General features: G+C 36.1%; 1 protein-coding gene across 1 annotated transcript; it reads right to left on the reverse strand.

Annotated features, from left to right (window-relative positions):
- Positions 1-7,139: 7,139 nt before the first annotated feature.
- On the reverse strand, positions 7,140-8,130 carry LOC111911667 (NDR1/HIN1-like protein 10). Its single transcript, XM_023907419.3, has one exon. It carries the CDS (start codon positions 8,022-8,024, stop codon positions 7,281-7,283), a length of 744 nt encoding a protein of 247 aa, XP_023763187.1. The 5' UTR covers positions 8,025-8,130; the 3' UTR covers positions 7,140-7,280.
- Positions 8,131-22,816: the final 14,686 nt, after the last annotated feature.

Consider the following 22,816-nt stretch of genomic DNA (forward strand, 5'->3'; position numbering starts at 1 on the left):
TTGCAGTATGATATCCATTTGACCAACCCCAATTATATGTGTCGTCCACGGTTCCATTATTTACCAAATTTTCAATAGCTTCACTTTCATTGAACATTTTTTCGATTAAAAGATTTAAGCGTACAATTTCACTCTAAGCTAAATCTCTCTTATTCAAAGCTATCTCTAATTGGGTTTCACTCAACATTCTTGCATCTTTTTCTAACTCTAAATCTCTTTTTAACATAGCCATTTTGAGTCTTTTGTTATCCGGTCGTCCTCTCACATGGAACATCTCCTGGGACGCAATGTTCTTCTCATCTAAGGCTTTCTTATAGTCTATAAGGACGGCAGCACATGTGTCATTAAGATCATCTATGTAAGGTTGACAGTCATGCATGCTATAATTTAGAGTTTGGATCATGAGTTTTACCTGTTCGACGATGCTTAGAGTTCCATCATTTGCCATGTACCAGTAGTTTTTGTCCATCTTTGTAGACCCATCATCATCCGCAGTCACCAACATGCAGATCTTCCCTTTTCCTTTGACACTGCTAATGGCTTCATCTTCGTCTCCGGATGACCAAACTTGATGGTCTCTTTTGACATGGGCTACGTATGCCCTTGCTTTTTCCTTTTCTTCCAACTCTTGAGCCATTCTAAGGTAGAATGCTCTGTCTTTTACTACATTGGCCTTACAATCTCTTGTAAAGTGATTCTCTTTGTTGCATTTGTGGCAAACTACAACATCAGTCTTGTCTTCCAAGGGAGTACCAGAGTCAGTGGTTTGAGTAGGCTGCGGTGCTTCCTTTGGTTGAGTATTGTGAGATTGCGGTGGTGGATAAGAACTTTTAGGATAATGTGAGTGATTTTTTTGTGGGTTGAAGTTACGGTTGAAGGGTGGTTTGTTGAATTGTTGATTTTTGCGAAAAGAGTGAGGTGGTAGTCAGTTGAATTATTTGCTAACTAGAGAATTGCCTTTTGAAATTCTTCTTCATCATCATACTCTAAATCAGCTTCGTATGATTGTGGTGAAGTGTCATACGAGGGAGAGTAAGATTGATTATGTGGAGTTTGTGTTATGAGAGCAAGAGGTCCTTCGAAGTCAGCACAGTCTTTGAGTACGGTGGATTCCTGTGCTTGCAGTTCTCTATAGAGTTTGTAGAGTGACAAGGAATGAATCTTTCTATCGCCTTGTATTATCATCTTAGGCGTAGTCCAATGTCTTCCCAAACCATTAAGAAACTGAAGATTTGTTTCATGGTTACTGCGGATGGTGCTCACATTGGATAACTTGGTGACAATCAGGTTGAACCTTTTGAAGGAGTCTTCCAAACTTTCGCCAGTATGAGCTTTGAAGTTGAACTCATTGAGTGCAGTTGTAAGCTTCTTGTCTTGTGCTTGTTCTGAGCCTTCGTACAGATTCTTGAGAACATCCCATATCTCTTTTGCTAATTTGCAATTTATGATAATATCGAAGTTGTCAGGAGCAACTCCACAGGAGATTTCATAAAAAACAACAGCATCATTTTCCATTTTATCAAGATCATCTTTGGTGGGACGGTTCATAGCTGGTTGACCTCCTCCTAGTCTGGTTGTAGCTCCGTCAGCTTGGACTGGTGGAAGGACATGGACATGTGGTCCTTCTTCTACGGATCTCCATACGTCTCTACCAAGTCTCCTTAAGTATCTTTCCATTCTTTATGACCAGTGATGATATTCATTTCAAACCAATATTGGGGCTCGATTAGAACCACCAACACTGTTGGAAACATTCAAAGATAACGATTGTGCCATTTTTTTTTGTTTTAAAAGTGAGCTTTAATGGTATAGAAGGCTCTTCGAAAAATCAGAGTTTCGATTTTCAAAAAGCAACCATTGTGGCTCTGATACCAATTGTTGAGAGAAAAACTTTGAGACACACTTGAACAAACGTTAGAACAAGTATATTGTGAAATAGTTAATCTCGAAGGATCTAAAAGCTCAACAATAATATTTAGAGTTAGATGGTTAGATAGTTAGTTGCGGAAAAGTAAATAAATGGAAATGACAACAATTGTTATATCAAGTATACAGATAAACTGATTCATAACGAGGAATGCAGTCAAGCCAAGTTAATAAGTGAGATCAAACTTAGTGATTAAGTCACAAAAGACTTGCTCCGAAGAGAGATTGTAATCAATTATGAGAGAGTAAGAAGTGTGAATAAGAGAGATAGAAAAGATAACTTCAGAGATGTGTATTCAAAATAGATGCGTAAGTTTTTAATACAAGAGAATGAGCTCTATTTATAGAGACTCAAGAAGTACACTAGATTACATCTCTAATAGTAGCCATGCAAGACATACTGGACAATAGAGAGTATTTCAATAAAAGACAAGTAATCTAGTAAAGAGACTGCGGAAGGTAGAGACTGCGGATGCGATTGCTGATGAAGAAACTTGACTGCGGGGGCTTGACGACTGCGGTAGCTGAAGTTCAAGAGGGTCACTTTTTATGATTCAATAGTTAAATCTAATGAACTATTTCGTCTAATCATCTCAATCCATTGTAAACACAAACTGATTATCGATTCATCATCCTCGATTTGATGCCATATGACTTCTCCAGCCATTGTATTCTTATAAGTGTCGTCTGATTCTTATCATCACCAGGTACGATTAAACTTCAGAATATGCATCTCTTCAATTAGCTGAACGATATCTTAATTTATATGTTTTAGTTTCGTTTTGATGCCTTAAACTGCATTTTTTGCTTTATAAATTCATAGGTTTATAATTTTGAATGGCTTGAAGTTATCAGTAATCACTACTAATTTTTAATATTTTTGCAGAATTAATTAGGTAGCTTGTAATGTATGTTTACTAACTCTTGCCAACAATTTTCAAAAGTTTTTAACGATATAGAGGGAAGATAAAAGGTCTATTATGCTATGTATTTAGCCCTCTTGATCGATCTTGCCCAAAGAAAGTCAATTACCTTGTGTATTTTTTTTCCTTTTGCTAGTTTTAAATTAAAAGGAACATGTTAGAATATGATTTAAGATGTTATTGGTTATGCTTTAGATCAGTTAAAGGTAGTATCAACTTTAGAAGGCTAAACATTCTTTGTTAATGTTGATAATGAGTTCTATTTTTTTGACTAAATTGTCCCTAAGCTTTTGTTCATCTCCGGTTGATGATAAACATCATCGTTGATTCTTGGGAGGCTAAAATAAGCAAACTTTTGCTGCCTAGTTTAGTACTTGTCAAGTTTATGTTATTTTGTCCGGTTCAAGTTGTAGATACTCAATTTCGGACGAAATTGCCCCTGAACTTTTGTACCTGCCTTTGACTTTTTTTTACCTGTTAGTTAGAAGACTTCATTCAATTGTTCAGTTGCTCTTGGATGGTGGTGGTGAAAACATATTGTTATTGAGGTTAAGTACATTGTTTGTTTTGTGTAGTTTTCTTTTGTTTTTATTAACTTGTTTCTCTCCAACCTCTTGCAACCTCTTGCAAGCATTTTATTTATTTTAATATTATTTTTTTCCTATACCGGTAAAAAAAATCTTCCATATTCGTTCCTCAAACGTCTTTCTTTAAAGTCAATAGAATGCTCTTTTTTACTTGGTTTTTTTTTTTTTTTTTTTTTTTTTTTTTTTTTTTTTTTTTTTTTTTAACTTTGTAGATATGGAGAGTTGAAGACCATGGAGTTGTCTTCTTCAGAAGTCATGTGGGTTTGTTTAAATTTTACAAAAAAAAACATGTATTTGTTACCGAGGTGGAATAGTTTGGATGCAACTACCAAACCATTTTGTTGCAAAGATTAGGAAGAAGACAATTGAAGATTGTTATTTTATGTTTAAAATGACGGATTTCGGAAACCATTTGGGTTTAGAACTTTATTATTTTGAAGCAATTTTGATTATTTGTTATTAGAACTTGTGTTAATATGATAATTTTAAATAATTTTTTTAAATAAAAATGTTAACTTTGAAGTGATGTATGTCAAATAAAGTTATTATTAACATTTTTTAAAAGGGTAATATGGTTATTTTTACATCTTGTTATGTCCGGCTTTATTTTTACCAAACAGTTTTATACAACTTGTTTTGTTATGTTCCAATCTTACCAAACGCTATACAAATTATTTGTTATGTCCAGTCCAGTTCTGTTCAGTCCAATCTAGTTCCGTTCCACCCAGTTCATCTACCAAATGGTACCTAATTGTGCTATTATTATTTAGGATGATGTTGATTTCATTAGTAGAAAATTGTTTTATGTTTAAAATTGTTTTTGATCATGATAAAAGTTATGATAAATTACTTTAAATATTAATGTTTTAGGATGTTGGTTTAGAACGAAGATAAAATGGTCATTTGTCATTAGTCAGCACATCCAATCAGAAGTTAGTATGTTAGCAACTATCTAACATGGAATTAAATACATGAAGACAATATAATTGTATTTTGATACAAAAGTCCTTTTTGATACAAAAGTCCTTTTTCAACCATGTGCAATCAACTTGTGTAATTGTAAGTTATAACTTGTAACATATTAATAAAGACAAAAACACACAATAAAAACAATAAAGACAAAAACACATTTAGCAGGCCATGTGATAAGTCTAGGTTGGAAAAAAAGTGGCTAAGTAGGCGTGTCAGATAGCGGATGTCCTAAGACTTTATTTATCATTTTAAATTCAATAAAAAAATTGTGTGTTTTACAGGTGAGTTTAACATATAAATAAGTTTATAAGGTAAGTTTTAACATATAAAAGTTTAACACATGAACAAATATCGACTGCTGACAAAATTTATGCTGACAAAATTTATTGGATGGTTGTGATTGAGGAGGTCATAATTTTATAACCTTATAAAACGGTTTTTAATTTTAAGTTTTTTATTTATCATGATTCCAGTGTTAGGTCATATAACTTGATTTTGTTTTTAACACACTATAAAATACAGCCATATACCGTATGCAGTTTTCAATTCGTTTGACTTTATTTGGTCGATTTTCTTGGAGTATTTGACAATTTCCTTTACTTCAACAAGCTTTATCAAGTCCTTTATCGTTCCACCCCACTAAGGCTCCATTTCTCAGGAAGTAATATATTTTTCGATTCGTACATATTTGATTATTGAGTTTTTTTCATCTACATTTCCCTATTAAACTTTTAAAAGTAATATATTTTTCGATTTGTAGATATTTGATTATTGAGTTTTTTTCATCTACATTTCCCTATTAAACTTTTTAAACTGTACACATTCGATCCTTATTACCGTTTACTCTAAGTTACCGGGAAAAATGACTTAATATGGTAATATATTTATCATTTTGTATACATTTAGTCTTTATTATTTTTATGTACATTTGGTCCTTAATACTTTTTTGTTTCAAAATAAATCATTTTTGTTTTTATACTCATTCAGTACTTATGAATTATTTATTTAGATTTTTCTCATGACATCTTACGTGAGACAATCATTGATGAGGTGTTTAGGGTTGTTAATGTTTATGTCCATCGTGATCTCGACTGCTTGGTTGCATAGGTCTTATGATTTGGCTTAGGTCTTGTTTTCTGAACGTCATAACTAATTCATACGATATCAGATTTTAACGATCTTTATATCCACGTGTTTGTTTTTTAGTCTACTACAACTTTCGTTAAGATTATTTCCGTTAAAATGTAATATATTTTTACTTACGATTTTATAAAAAAAAACATTCATACACGCATTTATAAAAAGCGTATGGATATAAAGATCGGAAGTAAAATATATTACTTTTTAAAGGAAGTAATCTAAACGAAAGTTGTAATAGATTAAAATACAAATGTATGGATATATAAAGATCGTTAAAATCTGATACCGTATGGAGATATGACGTTCATAACACATGACCTAAGCAACCAAATAGTCGAAATCACGATGGACATAAGCATCAAAAGCCCCAAACATCTTATTAATGATTGTCCCATGTAAGATGTAATGGGAAAAACTTTAAGAAATCATTCATAAGTACTAAATAAGTACAAAAACAAAAATGACTTATTTTGCAATATATATATATATATATATATATATATATATATATATATATATATATATATATATATATATATATTAAGAATGAAATGTTTCCAAAAATATTAAAGACTAAATGTGTTAAAGTAAGAAATATATTACCATATTAAGTCATTTTTACCGGCTAACCTGAAGTAGCCGGTCATAAAGACTATATATGTAGAGTTTAACAAGTTGAAGGGTAAATGTGAACGAAAAAAAGCTCAGTGACCAAATGTGTACAAATCGAAAAATATATTATCTTTTTAAGTAATTATCCCTTTGCCATAAAGTTCCAACAATCAGAAAACAAAACAAAACATGATGACTGTTTTATAAATTGGACTAGGACTGAGGACTCAATTACAAAAAACTGCAATAGAAATGTTCAATTACAAAAAACTGCAATAGAAATGTATTTCTTATAGGACTAAGAACAGAGGCCAGAAGTTTTGAAACTTGTCAGTAGAATACTCGTTTGACCAACGATTTCACATACAACAATCACCAAAAAAAAAACAAAGAACTTTAAAACCTAAAGCATATTCAAATATCCAAATATCCAATCCAATAATAAGAATATAATAGAGGAGATCCTCCATTGAATTATCAAAATAAGTTTTTTGTTTCACATGTACCCAACAAGATGCATCTAAACAAACGGTTAATACTATGTTTGGCAAGCATTAGACTGTAACCAGCAAGTGCTAACTGTCTGCAAATGTCAAAGGAACAATAATTGCGAGTGGGACAGCCAACCGCTCTTGCTTTATGTATTAAAGAACAATGTGGTAACAGAAAGAAATAAAGAAATAGAAGTAGGATGCTATCATAAGCAAGCAAACGAAGTGTGCTCATATTTCTTTTTGTCATACTGAAAGTTGCTATTTAGACAGTTTTAACAAAAGGTGACTTGAGAACACCAGGACAGATTTATATCAACATAGAGCACCAAAATTATGAAATTTTGCATCTACAGGAAAGAAAATAAATCAAAATTTGGGCTTTATAGGATTATTACTTTCATGAATGTGTATTGAGATTATTACTAAATCTCAATACCAACTCAACATTGGAAGATGAATGAACACATATCGAAACACAAGAAGGATGAAAAACGAATTTGAATACATATATTCAAAAGAAAGGTACAAAAAAACAGCAGTCTGTACATATCATACTAAGAAAAGGTCAGAAGATCTCGACTACAACTGTATTAGGTTTCAGAAAAGCATGATAAAGTACCTTGTAATCACAGACCAACCCTGCAGTTCTTGGAGCCACCAGACAAAGATCCACCGGTGCTATTTGTAGAAACCCCAATTAACAAATTAGGGCAATAAATCTTCAGAATCCGCCGTCTAGCCCACCAAGCACCAGCCTTAAACCGAACCCTAGCCATCATCCTCAAATTGAAGTCTACCGTGCCACGAGATCTCTCGCTACTGATACCATTCCGATCATCGACATAGGCGGACGCGGAAACGAAAGTTGCCCGAACAGTCGTCTCATTTTTCTTTCCCTGTGCGAAAGGCGGCACTGTTGTCTCCGAAATCGATTCGGATTTGTAGAAGACGGCAGCTTCGATGTGATCGTAGTAGAGAACGATCTTTGAGTTAGGATTACGTACAGTGAAACGAGCGTCCCAAGTGCCGGAAATCAGGGAGTTTGATGACATGTTGAAGTTAGATAGGGTTAGGGTATCTAAACGGAACTGAGGGACTTGGGGGCGGAGGATGAGCCACATGATGAACACTATGGTCCCGATGATGATAATGCAAGCAATAAAGACAGCGAAGATGCGGCGGATGAAGGTGGCACGTTGTTGGTTGGCATAGGGATCGGAGTAGTAAGGGTTGGCAGAAACGTTGAAGTATGCGCCCTGATTCTGTGGTGGCGGTGCAACGTAAGGGTATGCAGTGGCAGTGTTGGTAGGATAGCCGTTGGAAGCAGGCGGAGCGGGGTAGCCGGTGACGGGCCTGTTCTGATCGGCCATTGCATGTGAGGTGGGTTTGTAGGAGAAGGCGGTGGTGTATATGTCCTGTTGTTTGTATAGTTGGGGTGTGGAAGAGGTGGGGTATTGCCGGAAACCGCGTATATGTTTGAAACTTATATTTAAGGCCTGTATTGAGTTATTGACATATAATGATTTTATTTAGGGTAAATTACACCATTCGTCCCTGGTGCATATGCCAGAAAGCGTATTTAGTCCTTATTTTCGAAAATTAACTCGGACCGTCCCTCGTTTGTTTAAAACTTGCACATTTCATCCCTCTGGACATAAAATGGCATTTTTGCCCTTATTTACTTATTTTTGATTTATTTATTAATTATTAATTACTATGCCATTAAAATTATTATTTATTAAATATGTGGGCCATTTGTATTCAGCCATTAGAAAATTACTTCCGACTACCATCACCACTTCCGATCACCACCACCACTAACCTTCGGCGAGCGCCACCGCTACCTCTGTTACTCGAGAAAACACATGTAATCCGTGTTCTAATCCAAAAAAATGCTACCCGAAAAATCCGTTCAAGACATCAAAGCTACTTAAAAAATCAAATCCATAAACCCATTCACGACATCAAATTCATAAATCAATACTTACATAAACGAATACTCATACATACATAGACAAAAACTACAAATCTGGTTTATATCTTCGTATGAATTTGAAGAAGAAACCCCCATATGAAAAAAAAATTATGATGCACATTCGATTTCTTATGATTTGAAGCCTAATCAATCAGATATTAGTTCGATTTCTACTGAACAGTCATATATGAGGTGTAATTGTGGGGAGAAAATGAAGGAGAAGGAGATGGGGGTTTGGTCGGAAAAACCCAAGGCACCAACAAGATCTAGGGTTTGACCGCCGCAAGTCGGGTCCCAGAAATCGTTGATATTCATGGTCGCCAGATGATTTGGTGGATCGATCAGGGGAAGTCAACAGTGGTCGCGATGTCTCCTTTAGTTAATGTCCGAGCTGCAAAGAGGATTGCTCTTATTCTTTTTCCGATGAGATAGTTGTAGATCTGAAAATAACGATGGTCGATTTCAAGAAATTGGGTAGTTGAGTCTGTTGGTGGTTGATTCCACATTTCCGACATGAATCGAGGAAGGTAAGTGAGGAGGTGGTTAGTGGCGATTGTCAAGCAGGTTCTGGCGGTGGTTGTATCTCTGGTCGCTGGATTTTGAGTTTAAGGTGAGGTGAGGGCGATATGAAGAGTGTGAATGGAGAATTAATGTATTTCTAGGTAAATCGGGGGTGGGGTGATAGGTTTAATTGTTTATAAATTATTAATAACTGTAAAAATAAAGGATTAAAATTTATTTTCTATTTTTCTTATATAAACAAAATAAAAGAGTAAGGGCAATATAGTCATTTTATGTTAAGCAAAGGATGAATTGTGCAGATTTAAACTAAGGAGGGATGAAACATGCAAGTTTAAACCAAACGAGGGACGGTCCGAGTTAATTTTTGAAAATAGGGACTAAACACGCTTTCTGACATATGCACGAGGGACGATTGGTGTAATTTACCCTTTTATTTATTTATTAGTTTTTTTATTGTCCAAAATCCACCGATTTCTGCAAAACCGATCTGGTCAAAGAGCTGGTTCGAACTGGTTTTGGTCCGATTTGGTCTAGATACTTACCTCTATAGTCGTAATAGATAAACTAATTTTCAATAAGGCTTCAACTAGTTGTACCATATACACTTAAAGTTGTACCGGTCCAACGGAACAAGAACCGAAAAACTCGGACATGGATCTGTGTAACACCATGATTTTTCACCCAAACTTTGATTTTTATTTAAAAAAATTGTTAACAAAATAATGCAACGAAAGTCTTATTAAAAGTTTATTTGAAAACATCACCAATGTTACTTAAATATAAAAAATAACCTCCTTCAAGATTTAAGTTCACAAAACTAACATCAAACAAGTTTTTAAAGCCAAAAGTAAATGAAAACTCAATGGCATGTCCAAAATAGTATCATTACTAAATTAATACTAAATAAAACAACCCAACAGTTTCATCCTCACCGAGCCATCAAATCATGCTACTTGTACCAATACAATGCAAACGCAACAAGCTAAGAAAGAAGTGTCGACATACGCTAAGTAAGTTAATCATAAGTACGATGTTATGAAACGTACATATCTTAAATGTGTCAAACGAAACATCATATAAAAGGGCATTCAAACACTCGGATAGCATGGTATTAGATACATCATATAACCAACATAATAATCCTCAAATATTATTCTTCTTTAGAGTCTTTACATTTAATTACACTATAATATTATAAGATAATATTAATCTTCATTTTCATCATTAATGATTGTTATCCTCTTAATCACTATAATATTATAAGATAATATTAATCACTAACACCAAGGTAAGTATTCCATTCCCTACTAACATGACCGGCGCGTCCGAATGCACTAAGTGCGACACGACTCTCTCCCGTAACATTACCCTTGATTCGTTGTCTTTGCTACTTCGATGTTGCATATACTAGTACACATGTTGTCGTTAAGGATCGGTACAAGCGATGCCAATTCCACCGTGTTACACCTCCCAAATCCCACTTGATGTTTGAGTCGACCCACCGCATTGCCAACATCACTACAGTCCACCCACTACAAGGATCATGTCCTAAGTGATTGTCTAGAAGAACCACTCGACGACTCTTTTGGCTTAAGTTCTTATCCTATAGGTATATTCAAACCTATCACGCCACCTCACAATCTTGATAGGGTACACACTTATGTCTAGTTTGCTACCCTTAACCCCGCTAAGTGTATTCCCCTTTTTATCAATGTGACATCCACTATTTTCCTAAATTGAAAAAAAAAAACTTTTCTTTACGCTTTCAAACCATGTTATTTTTGTTTGCGGAAAATCTCAATATATTAAATCGTTTTGAGTACAATTGATTTTTTTCAAAATAATAAAACTCGATGGATGTCATAATGAATACACAACATAAGTTACAAAGTAAAGACCTAACGGTCCAAAACACTATTTGTCACACCCCAAAACCAGGAACGGCGGAAACGTTTTGGGGCGGAGGACGTCATGTAATGTATCACAACAATGTAAAGTAGTAAACAAGCAACAACATCATCCATTGCATTAATAGTATAATTTTAATTACAAATGTGTTCTTTCATAATATAAGACAACATAATATTTACTCAAAATAAAAGAGGGGTCTTGATTTCTCCGTCTTCACAAAATCTGGTCGTCGTACATGTCTATTTGTGACCTGAGAATACAAGTTATTTTGAAAGCGAGTATCAGCAATAAAGCTGGTGAATTCATAAGTATTAATGTGTCTTTGATTTGTAAAACTGGAAAGTAAAGACTTGTAAACATTTGGAGAAAAGTTTGTATAAGTATGAAAATGTTTGTAAGTAGTTGAAGACGTTTGAAAACCCTAGAAAATCCCTATGATTCCTACTAGTATAAAAAGTAGTCTTCTACCAAGACCTAACTGTTTTGAAAGTAGCATTCTACCAAGACCCGACCGTTTTGAAAGTAGCCTTCTACCAAGACCCGACTGTATGCCTATTGATATTATTTTCTACCTCATCGATTATGTGAATGTGGCACATGGTAAAGGTGTTAATAATATATTAACCGGATTTTTAATCCATTTGCAGTTTTCGTATGCAACGTGTAAGTACTGTAGTATTTGTAATAAGTGACTACTTTGTACTAATTTGCCTTAATTGAGGGTTAAGGCATAATGTGATGGCTAGAACCCGTACTATACGCTCTCTATCAAGAGATTCTGGGAACCAAACACGAACCTGCATTTCTGCAAGCCGTGAACATCTACATTACTATGATCATGTATACCCAATATAATAATCACAATGCAATAGTGATTCATTGGTATAGTTAGATCCTGAACTTGTTCCATGCTATAGCACCTTGTTATGTTAGTTCTGTTATCGTGTATTGTAAGCGTATTCATGTAAGCGTATCTATGTAAACATATTCATGTAAGCGTATCTATGTAAACGTATTCATGTAAGCGTATTCATGTAAGTGTATCTATGTAAATGTATTCATGTAAGTGTATCTATGTAAACGTATTCATGTAAGCGTATCTATGTGAACGTATTAATGTAACATGTAATGTATTAGTATAAACTCATGAATGAACTGACTCTTGTGTGATTCCTTGTACTTGGAATGGTAAATAGTATCTCCTAACTACACCTATTATAGTTACTAGTACTATATGAGTATAACCGGAAGTATACCTTTGCTACCCAAAGGTACTGAACTGAGTAATGGAACCTTTATACCTATATATGTATACATGATATATAATTAATATTTAGATGACATTCGGACGAGCAACCGATGCCCTAAGGCCACATCCCAACGAGGAAAAGGAAATAAAGTGAGCTAATCGTCCTAAGTCCTTTAAACATTATTTATATAACTATACATATCTAGGCATGCATTTTACAATATAAAAGTATAAAAGAAGTTTTGTAAAACCTTTGAAAAGTTTAATATTAAGAAACGATGACTTGATGTCAGTTTATAAAACGATTTGAAAGTATTTTGTTTGATAAGACAGTTTAAGTATAAGGAAAACCTTTGTTTGAAAACACATTTGTAACAGAGTTTGAAAGGAAACTTACAATATGTAAGACAGTTTGATAAAGAGTTTTAAACATGTAAAAACGTTTAAGAAAGTCATTTGAAGAAATCTGTTTGGTAAGACAGTTACCGTATAGTAAATCCATTTGCGTGCTAGTTATTAGTCACATGTGATTGATTTAATAAACAAACATGTCTCAACTTGTATTCCCCCTATAAAACATTTATAAACATTTAAAAACATTTAAAAAGTTAATTAAGGGGTATGAACTCACCTGCAGTGAGCGGATCGGATGGAAGTGTCGGATAAGTGCTTGGTGTCAAGTGAAGACTTAGACACACACAATGATCCTAATAACATATGAAGACATATTTATATATATAATTAGTGATTATAACACTAATTAAACATGTATAAACATCCTAATGTGAGGAAAACATTTTGGTCAAAGTGTTAGGAGGCTATCGGGTTGCAACAAAGGAGTGTAAGGCCTCATATGGGAGTTTATGGTCAATGGACCATGTTTGTTGGAGTTTACGGCCCATGGGAGTTTACTCTTGGCCTTAAACTCTCAATTAGGTCATCAAATGAGGCTTAAAACTATTATAACTTAAGTGGTTAAGTGTTCCAAGGCTTAAACAAGAGGTTGGGTGAGTTTAAGGTCCAAGAATGGCCTTGTATGGTGTTTACGGCCCTGGGAAAACTTCCCCATGAGTTTACGACCTTAAACTCATGGTATGAAGTACCAAATCGTGTAATGAAGTCCTTAGTTCAATGGTGTAAGGTTCTACGCTAATATCCAAGGCTTACTGAGGTGTTAGGGTGTCATTTGCACCCTTAAAAAGGGTTTACAGCCCAAGAACTTGTCTTGGCCATAAACTCCTTAAATCCTATGATTCCTTATGTTTTCTAAGCCCTAAACATGATAAACCTAGTGTTCAATGAGTTATAACAAGAGTACTTACGATCTAGGAGCTTGAATGGTCGGTTTTGGTCAAGAACACTAGTGTGTGTTCTTGGTGTTCTTGGTGGAACTTGAAGATCTACAAAATGGAATGATTTCACGGATGAAATCATGTAAGATTACTAGTTCATGTAAGATATCAACTAGTTAAGACAATAAGCTTACGAGATTTGAAGATCGGGGACGAAGATCGGGATGATACTTGAGAGGATTTCAGCAAAAGGGAAGGAAGGAATGAACAAATGACCAGCATATCATCTTATAAGCAAGAGTTTATGGCCCACATGGAGTTTACGGCCATAAACTCCCATGTGTTGGCCGTGAACTCCTTGCAGGGGTGTTTAAGGTCACTTTTTTGAGCTATAACTTTAGCCGATACACCCCGACACTTATTCCTTAAGTGTACAAGGCTCAGAACGCTCAAATATACTCCTAATTGTGCTAAAAGATAACAACAATGAGTTTGACTTTTAATGAAGTGTTTGACTGAACTGGATGGAAAATTTTGGGTTGTCACATCATCCCCCCATTAGAGGGAATTTCATCCCGAAATTAGAATTTAGGTAAAGAGTAGGCATGAATAATTGAGGAAGGAGGTGGGGATACTTCTTAATCGATTGCTTCTCATGCTCACAAGTGAATTCGGGTCCTCGGTTGGTATCCCAACGAACCTTCACTAATAGGAGGCGGTTTTGCCTTGTTCGCCTGACCTCTTGGTCCATGATTACTATGGTTCTTCCACGAAGGCGAGGCTCTCATTGATCTCGACTCGTCGAGTGGGATTACGAGAGTCCTGACGGAAAGGTACGTTTTTAAGTTTGTGACAACCCAAAAATTTCCGTTAGTTTTAACGTCGAAATTAATTACGTCAAAAATTAGCCAAATTCATCCCAAAAATATTTTTGACCGGAATTAAACCCGTTGGAATATTTTAAATAATATTCGTCAAGCGAACCAAAATTAAGGTGGTATAATTTTAAAATGTTGTCGTGTTTAACGGTAGTCGTGAAAAACCCCGTTCGCGGTTGGTGTCAGGCGAACCCCAACCAGACCATAAGCTCCACCCTATATAAGGGTTGAGTGGGTTTCATTCCCACCTTAGACTCTCTCTCTCTCTCTCTCTACTTTCTTTCTCTACAAAACAGGTTTTGGTCAAAAATCGCCCCTTCGAGCTTCAAATCGGTAAGTTAACCCTCCTAGCTTGTTGTTTATCTTATCTAGCTTACAAATTCGTGTTTAAATTACCCAAAACACTCAGCAACATGAGTTTACGGTCCAAGAACACCTTCATGGACCGTAAACACTCATAAATGGGGTTTAATGCTCAAAAACCCTTCCAAACTACTTATGGAGCTTAGTTATGACTTAGAGGCTTACACGAAAGGACTTAGAACACCAAAATCGGACCAAATGGGGAGTAAACATGAGTTTACGGTCTAAGAACATCCTTAGACCATAAACCCATCTTCATGGACCATAAACACTTATTTAAGTGTTAAACTACCCCTCAAACACCTCCAAAAGCTTCCATGAGTGCCTAGAGCCTTGTAATCCTTCGTTTGATGCACCAAAAACATGATTCATGGACTAACATGAGTTTACTGCCGTAAACTCATGTGTTTAAGGTAGTAAACTCCCCAAGAACACCTCCTTAGACCGTAAACACCTTTCCAAGGTGTTTAAGTGCCTTTAACACCTTCCTATGCTCACATAAGTGACTAGAACCTTGCATGCATGAGTTAGAACCACCAAACAACCAAAGAAATGGGCAAACATGAGTTTACGACCGTAAAATCATGTGTTTACGTCCGTAAAATCATGTGTTTACGTCTGTAAACTCCTCAAGGAGTGGTCATGGACCGTAAACTCCCTAAAATGGTCCATTTGGTGCCTAAACCACTTCCTATGACCTAGAATTGAACCTAGCCTAGTTCCTCAAGTGTTATAAGACCTTAATGCATCAAAGAACACACTACCCTTGAGTTTACGACCGTAAACTCATGGGGATAAGGTCTTAGGGCCGTAAACTCTATGAAGAGTTTACTCTTGAAGAGTAAACTCCCTAACTAGGCCATACACTCCTTTAGATGTTACCCGCGACACTCCTAGCACTTGACCAAAGTGTTTTTCGCATGTTAGGATGCGTATACGTGTTTAAATTAGTATTATATTTACTAATTGTATGTAAACATATGTCATCATATGTTAATAGGTCACCAAGTGTGTTCAAGTCTTTACTTGACACCGAGCACCCAACCGGCACTTTCGTCCGATCTGCTTACAACAGGTGACTTCATACCCTGAATTAACCTTTTAAATGTTTTTACACGCTTTTATGGGGGGGGGGGGGGAATACAAGTTAAAACATGTCAGTTATAATATCAGTCATATGTGATTAATAACCCGCATGCACAAGGATTTATTACACTTTCAGTTGTTTTACCAAGTATGATATTGATATGTGTGTATATATATATATATATATATATATATGTGTCATATCTTAATATTTTGGCCTTTATTATTCTCTTTTAGAACTAAAAAGTACTCATAATGCTTTGAATTGTGATTTGCAGCTATTCGTTGTCGATAAAGCACAAAAGAAAAGACTGAAGACAAAAGAAAAGACTGAAGCGGAAATCGGGCTTAAATAGTTAAAAGAAAGGAAAATGCTGGAGGAACGATTACGCCCCACATAATTCACACGTACGCCCCGCATAATTGCTGGCATCGGATAAACTCAATCGCGTAGAAATCTTCATTACGCCCAGCGTACGTAAGTCGGCTACAAGGGTTATAAAAGTCGATTTTCAGCTAACCAGAAGGGGGGATTCGACTTCCAACTTAATTTAGTCGATATTAAACTTCGGGTAAGCCATGTTGAGGGTCTAGAAGGCGGCCGGAAGGCCGTTAAGCTAACGGGAGAGGAGATCGGAAGGGTTGGAGAGCGGATACATGTCGGTTATCATATGGCTTGCTAACGTGACCATGTTTAGCATTCCATTGTGTTACTATTCTGTATTTAGTTTCTGATTTAGGCGTAAAAACCTTTTACTTTGTGTTTATGATTGAATGAAGCTTTGATTATTAGACTAATTGCTATATTAAATTGTTTGTTTGTGTTTAATTTATCTTGTCAAGCTTGTTAAAAGATCCTTACGTATTAATGATAATTATTTGTTGTTAATTGTTAAGTGAATTGAGTTGTATGAACATCTGCTTGATTGCTTGTCTCTTATGATTTTGATGACTATCGAGATTATAAGTCTAGGAATAACGAATGTGAAACTAGGATTAACTTGGAAATAAGTAAGTTAATATGTGAGCCTTGTTTGATGACCATCAACAAGAGGTTAATTGAATGTCTAATTTGATTAACTATATGTACAAGTCTTGCTTGATATGAACTGAACACTAGGAAGCATGTTAGTTTAATCAACTGATCACTGTTTAAATTGACTTGTTTGCTAAAGGATTAGTTATAGTGAACGCGAATCTAATCATTTTAGGAATCGGTGAGCATGAATAAATGAATTTGTGTATGGATTTGTCTATGTTTTTAAGGTGTAATTTGTCTAAACCAAAGTAACTGAAGAGATTTGCTTTCCTGTTAGTTTATCGAGAGTTGTTAATTAATTTGAGATTTATTAAACTATTTCTTTATTCTTTTCGTGTGACATGTAACCTATAATCAAATATATTAAATTAATTCACCACCGTTCCCTATGATCGACACCCGACTTACCTAAGCTATACTGTAATCTGACTTGGTACACTGCCTATAAGTGCATAGTTAGTCTAAGTTTGTTAGGTTATAAATATTAAAATTAGTGGGTACTTTTGTGCACATCAAGTTTTTGGCGCCGTTGTCGAGGAACGGCTTGTCATTAATTTAGTTTATTTGATTATTCGTTATTTGTTTTTAGTTTGTTTTTATTTTTAGTTTGATTTTTGTTGATATCATTTCACTTGTCGGGAAGGTTCTTGTTGTTAATTGTAGGAATTTGGGATTGTACACATTGCTTGACTTTACTTTTTGCATGGGTTTCGAGAATTTGATTAGGGAATTCTTGACCTGGTTGACCTACTACTTTGTTGATTTGTCCAACTCAATCCATGATGCATAGTACAGAAAGGCATATTGTGGTGGTTAAGTGGAAGACCGAGCTCTTGCTGTTCTTGACTAGTTAGGTCACTTCTTGTTCCGCTTTTAGTCAAAGGTGCAAAGAAAACGAAGGAAATATTCTAACGGGTCCCGAAAGTGGGTGTTTTCGCAAACCGGTTCTTGCATGCAAAGGTTTTTGATCAACTGTTGTTGTTTGATCTTGACAAAGATAAGTGATTATGATGTCTCAGTTTTTTTTATATCACTCATCGGGAAGTCATCAGTTGCTGAAGCAATAAAAAAAAAAGAAAAATAATTAATAATAAGTCCCTAAATTAATTAGTTAAAAGAAAGGAATTTCAATTAAGAAAAAGGAAAAGTTTCATTTAAACTTACGCCCAGTGTACGTTAATTACGCCAAGCGTAATTAACCCCGGATCGCGGATGGACTTTTCATGGAGTTGGGGTTATGCCCAGCGTAAATCGGCGACTAGGTTATGTCTTTTGACCCTTGACTTTTTTGTTACTTTTTTCACAAACACTTCCTTCGCACACACGCTGTAACGGACGAACTCTCTCAAGGATTTTCAATTCTGCTTCTTTTCCTGGAAAATTCGACACACAGGTGTGTTTTTCGGGTACTCAATGGCTTAGAGTTATGTTTCAATCGATGAAATTGGCTGCAGATTGCCTTTGTTAGAAATCTAGGGTTCATATATTTCTCGAATTAGGGGCCGATTTCACAAATTTGTGTTTGATTATGGCTTAAATAGACTGATTCAGACTAATGGACTAAAACCTAGTACCTAATTTGGTCTTAATCCCGTGATAGACCCATCATTTTGAGCTCGGGGACGGACGCTAAGCGTAACCCTGTTGACTTTGATTCTTGACTGCCCCAATGAAGTTTTTCTTTTGTAGTGTTTGCTAATCTTGATAAGATAAGGAACGAACAGGAGAATGGTTCATATTTTTTTAGGGTGTCCCGTTTTTCTACTGTCTTGGACCACGAAGCTCGATATGCCCCATGTGTTTGCCCTACTGTGTTTATTGCTTACAGTTGGTTGATTTGAAAAGTTTTGATATGGGTTATGACTTTAGCACAAGCAAAGGAAGCAGAACACAGAATCGTGGAACCTGGACGTACGTCTAGCGTACGATGGATGTACGCCCAGCGTACTGTCCATATCCAGCTCCATTGTTTTGGTTTAAAAATCTGTTAATGCTATGATATTTTGTTTGGTTTTGTGTTGGTGTCTATTTATGTAGATTATGGCCCGAAGAACTCAAGGGACCAACCCACCCGAGGATGTAACCGATCACCGTTTCTTACAATTTCCGCAAACTATGAACGATGCAACTCGGGCACGATATGCCACCATTTTGAGTCTACTTCTCACCAAGGAGATCAATATAGCACCATCATTCGACTGGGAATTGGCGACCCAGACTGGACTTGCTGCGCTGATCCAGGATTTTTTGCAATACACGCACTCGGACACGAGTGGAGTGCAGTTGTTCGTATGTCAAGGATGGGCACGATTGTTCAGGATCCAGGAGCCTGTTTATCGGGAATTTTTGCTGGAGTTTTACGCTACAATTTCCTATGACCCTAGGAAGGCACCCGATGATAGGACAACCTTTGCCTTTAGATTGGGGGGTGTGAGCCGGGAATGCAGTGTCATAGAGCTTGCGACTCGAGTGGGTATTTACACAGCAGATGAGACAAGGAGTGTCCATTTCCCGACATTCCTTACGGATTGTCTCACGGACCGGCCAGATGACTATAACGAAAACACTTTTTGGGCCGAGATTACAGGAGCAGTTTATATGCCATCTACCGCATGAAGGAGGATGATTCGGTCTACTACATACAGACTACTGCACCGTTTGATTTCTATGTCTCTCACGCATCACAAGAATAGTGAGAGAGTGCCTTCGACAAACTTGTATTTTCTATGGGCACTTGTTACTCCAGAGAGGCACCTGAACCTTCCGGTTGCTTTAGCTGCATATTTGGGACGGAGGGCCAGGGGACTTCGGGAGGATAGCCCGATTTGCGGAGGGCATTTTATCACGCGATTAGCTCGATCATATCAGTTGCTGATGCGTGAGATCACGAGATCGATGGTGTTTCACGATATGAGGCCGATGAGCCTTCAGTTGTTAGAGTCGATGCGTGTACTAGAGCGGGGCCAAGATGGTGTCTTGCGAGTACAAGCAGATGACATGGCGGACGAGGAGGGTGCCGCCGAGCCATAGCCGAGACGGGTCCAGCGGCGTAGACCTGCTCCTCGGGGAGCGCAGCAGGGACCTGAGCCGGAGATTGATATGCGCTACCTAGCTCAGGGCATTGATCGTCTTGACATGAGGGTCCAGAACCTTAGTGAGTATGTTGCACATGTGGACAGGCAACAACAGTGGTATGGGGATGCGTTGAACGCATTCTTTGCCCACCAGGGGTTTCAGTACTCGGTTCCCTACCCACCACCATTCCAGCCACGACATGATGGGGCCGGTACTTCTGGGACACAGCAACATGATGATGGAGATGATGAGTGATTTAGTTATTGTTTTTATTTTTATTTTTATTTTTTTTGTGTTATTTTTAGTTTAGTATTAGTTTTTTTTTATGTAATTAAACTTTAATTTAGGGTGTTTTACTTTTGTTTTCCATGTTGATGCTCTTTGGTTGTTTAGATCTCTGTAGAATTTTCGCCCTTAGAAAACTGGCAGTAAGTTCAGCAGCTAGGTCCGACTGTTGCTAGAGAGAGTCGTGTGAGAGTTCGAAGATTATAGTCAAGACCCACAATTTGAAATAAGTGTGGGGTGCATATTGATTTCGTGAGCGATTGTTTAGAAGATTGGCATTTTTACGATATTTTGACTCTTATGATATGGATGAGCTGTTCCCACACCATAGAGTTTTATTTCGACGTGAGGAAGAAGTATCATCCCGACTGCCACGACATGGTTGACACTTTCCTATGTTGTGGGGGATTTTTCATCGCGAGAAGAGGATGTCATTCTTGACGAGACGACGTGGTCGACACTTTCCCACGTCAAGGTTACTATACATTGCATTTTTTTGCAATCTTTTGCACCACATTTTTGAAGTCGGCAGTCTTGATTTTATTTTTCGGCAAGTTCAGAAGCAGCAGTTCCAGTTTCAGTCTTTCAGCAATATTTGAAGCAACTTGTAGCTGCCCTATTCGATCTCGCCACAACTACCCAGGCGAGTCTGTTACTTTTTCTTCCTTTTTATGTTCTTAATTTGTTTTAGCATACAATGAGGGCATTGTATGAAATAAGTGTGGGGTAGGGGTCGGTAAAAGTAAATTAAAATTAAAAGAAAAAAATGAAATAATAGTTTGGAAATTGCTAGATTTAGGGAAATTTAAAAACTTGAAATAATAGTTTAATTTAGAAAAATCTAGTGATAATTTAAATTTTGCTAATATTGTATGAGATGATCCGATGAGAACTCAAATGTTTAGTTAAGCCAATATACGTTATAGTGCATTTGTGGCCTCCCTTATTTTAGTGAAATCATGGAACAAAAACATAACCCCGCTTGGTTTGAGGGATACAATATGTTTTGCAGCCTAAACCTGAAATGTATCCAGGAAAATTATTATCATTAACCAATAAAGGTTGAGGTTGAGCGCCTCTGCTTAAGCATGTAGGTTTTGAGTGAAAAAAGTGAGGTACATGTAGAAAAAAAGTGAGAATTACGAAAAAAAGAAAAGTTTGAAGAATTTTGGAGCAAATAAAGTGAAGATCAAAAGATCAAAATTCCAAGAAATTCAAAAAGTTGAAGATACCAAAAATCAAACAACAAAGGTGGTGAATTCAAAGAAATCAAAGATCAAATGTCAAAGAAGTGAAGAATTCCAAAAGAGCTCCATAGTGGTATCATAAATTGTAATTCTAGATTATGTATGCTTAGGTTGCTCAACTAAAAATACCTTGAGGTTAGGAGGTTTTCTGTGGATGGATTCGGAGGGTTGCATAAAATGAGCATTGTTCGGAAAAAGTGGGCGAGTGTTTATGAAGATTGTGAGTATTTAAAGTATGGGGGGTACTTTAGGAAAATTTTAGACACAAATGCATGCGTTGAGGTCTTGACATAATGGCTGAGTTGTAAATGGATTGTTTAGTACGATATTGATAAAATAAAAGTAAATTTTCTTGGGGGCAAGCAAAGGCTAAGTGTGGGGTATTTTGATATGTGTATTTATATATATATATATATATATTTTTATGCATCATATCTTAATATTTTGGCCTTTATTATTCTCTTTTAGAACTAAAAAGTACTTATAATGCTTTGAATTGTGATTTGTAGCTATTCGTTGTCGATAAAGCACAAAAGAAAAGACTGAAGCGGAAATCGGGCTTAAATAGTTAAAAGAAAGGAAAATGCTGGAGGAACGATTATGCCCCGCGTAATGGCTGGCATTAGATAAACTTGTCACACCCCCGAACCAGACGGCGGAAACGTCCGGGGGCTGTCGTGACTCAATTGAATACCATAACATTGAATATATATGAAACATAACAACATTCGTCACCATGCATTAATATAATACAACCAGTAGCGTTTACATGAAATACATTGTTTAAATATTACATTCTCAAAAGTAATTGTTCGATACTAATTAAGCAACAACGAAACGTCATAGAGTATAATTCATCCTTCACTTAATCTGTTACCTGAGAATACAAGTATTTTGAAAAACGTCAACATATGAAATGTTGGTGAGTTCATAAGCGGTATTTGAAGAAAAACAATGTTCGTATCGTTTGAAAACCACCAGAAAATCCGATATTTTCTGAAAAGAGAAGCTTTCGAAAATGTTTGTGAAGATCCATAGGTATGCTTGTTTGTTTCTATACTTGTGAAAAAAAATGTTCATTGAAGTTGTATTCATTTCAAATCTGTATGTATTGAAAACCCTAGGAAAACCCGATGTTCCCCTAGTTCCTTTGGAATCCATTAAGTTGCGTTGAAACCATTACGAAGATAGCAGTGTCAGTCCCAGGCGACGTTGGAAGTTTCTCGAGCAGGATTATTTA

The sequence above is a fragment of the Lactuca sativa genome, chromosome 2 (genome assembly GCF_002870075.4).
Source record: "Lactuca sativa cultivar Salinas chromosome 2, Lsat_Salinas_v11, whole genome shotgun sequence".
Classification (NCBI taxonomy): Eukaryota; Viridiplantae; Streptophyta; class Magnoliopsida; order Asterales; family Asteraceae; genus Lactuca; species Lactuca sativa.

Bases quoted from the DNA above. Each gene is read 5' to 3' on its own strand.
- LOC111911667 (XM_023907419.3), bottom strand. From the start codon at position 8,024: ATGGCCGATCAGAACAGGCCCGTCACCGGCTACCCCGCTCCGCCTGCT.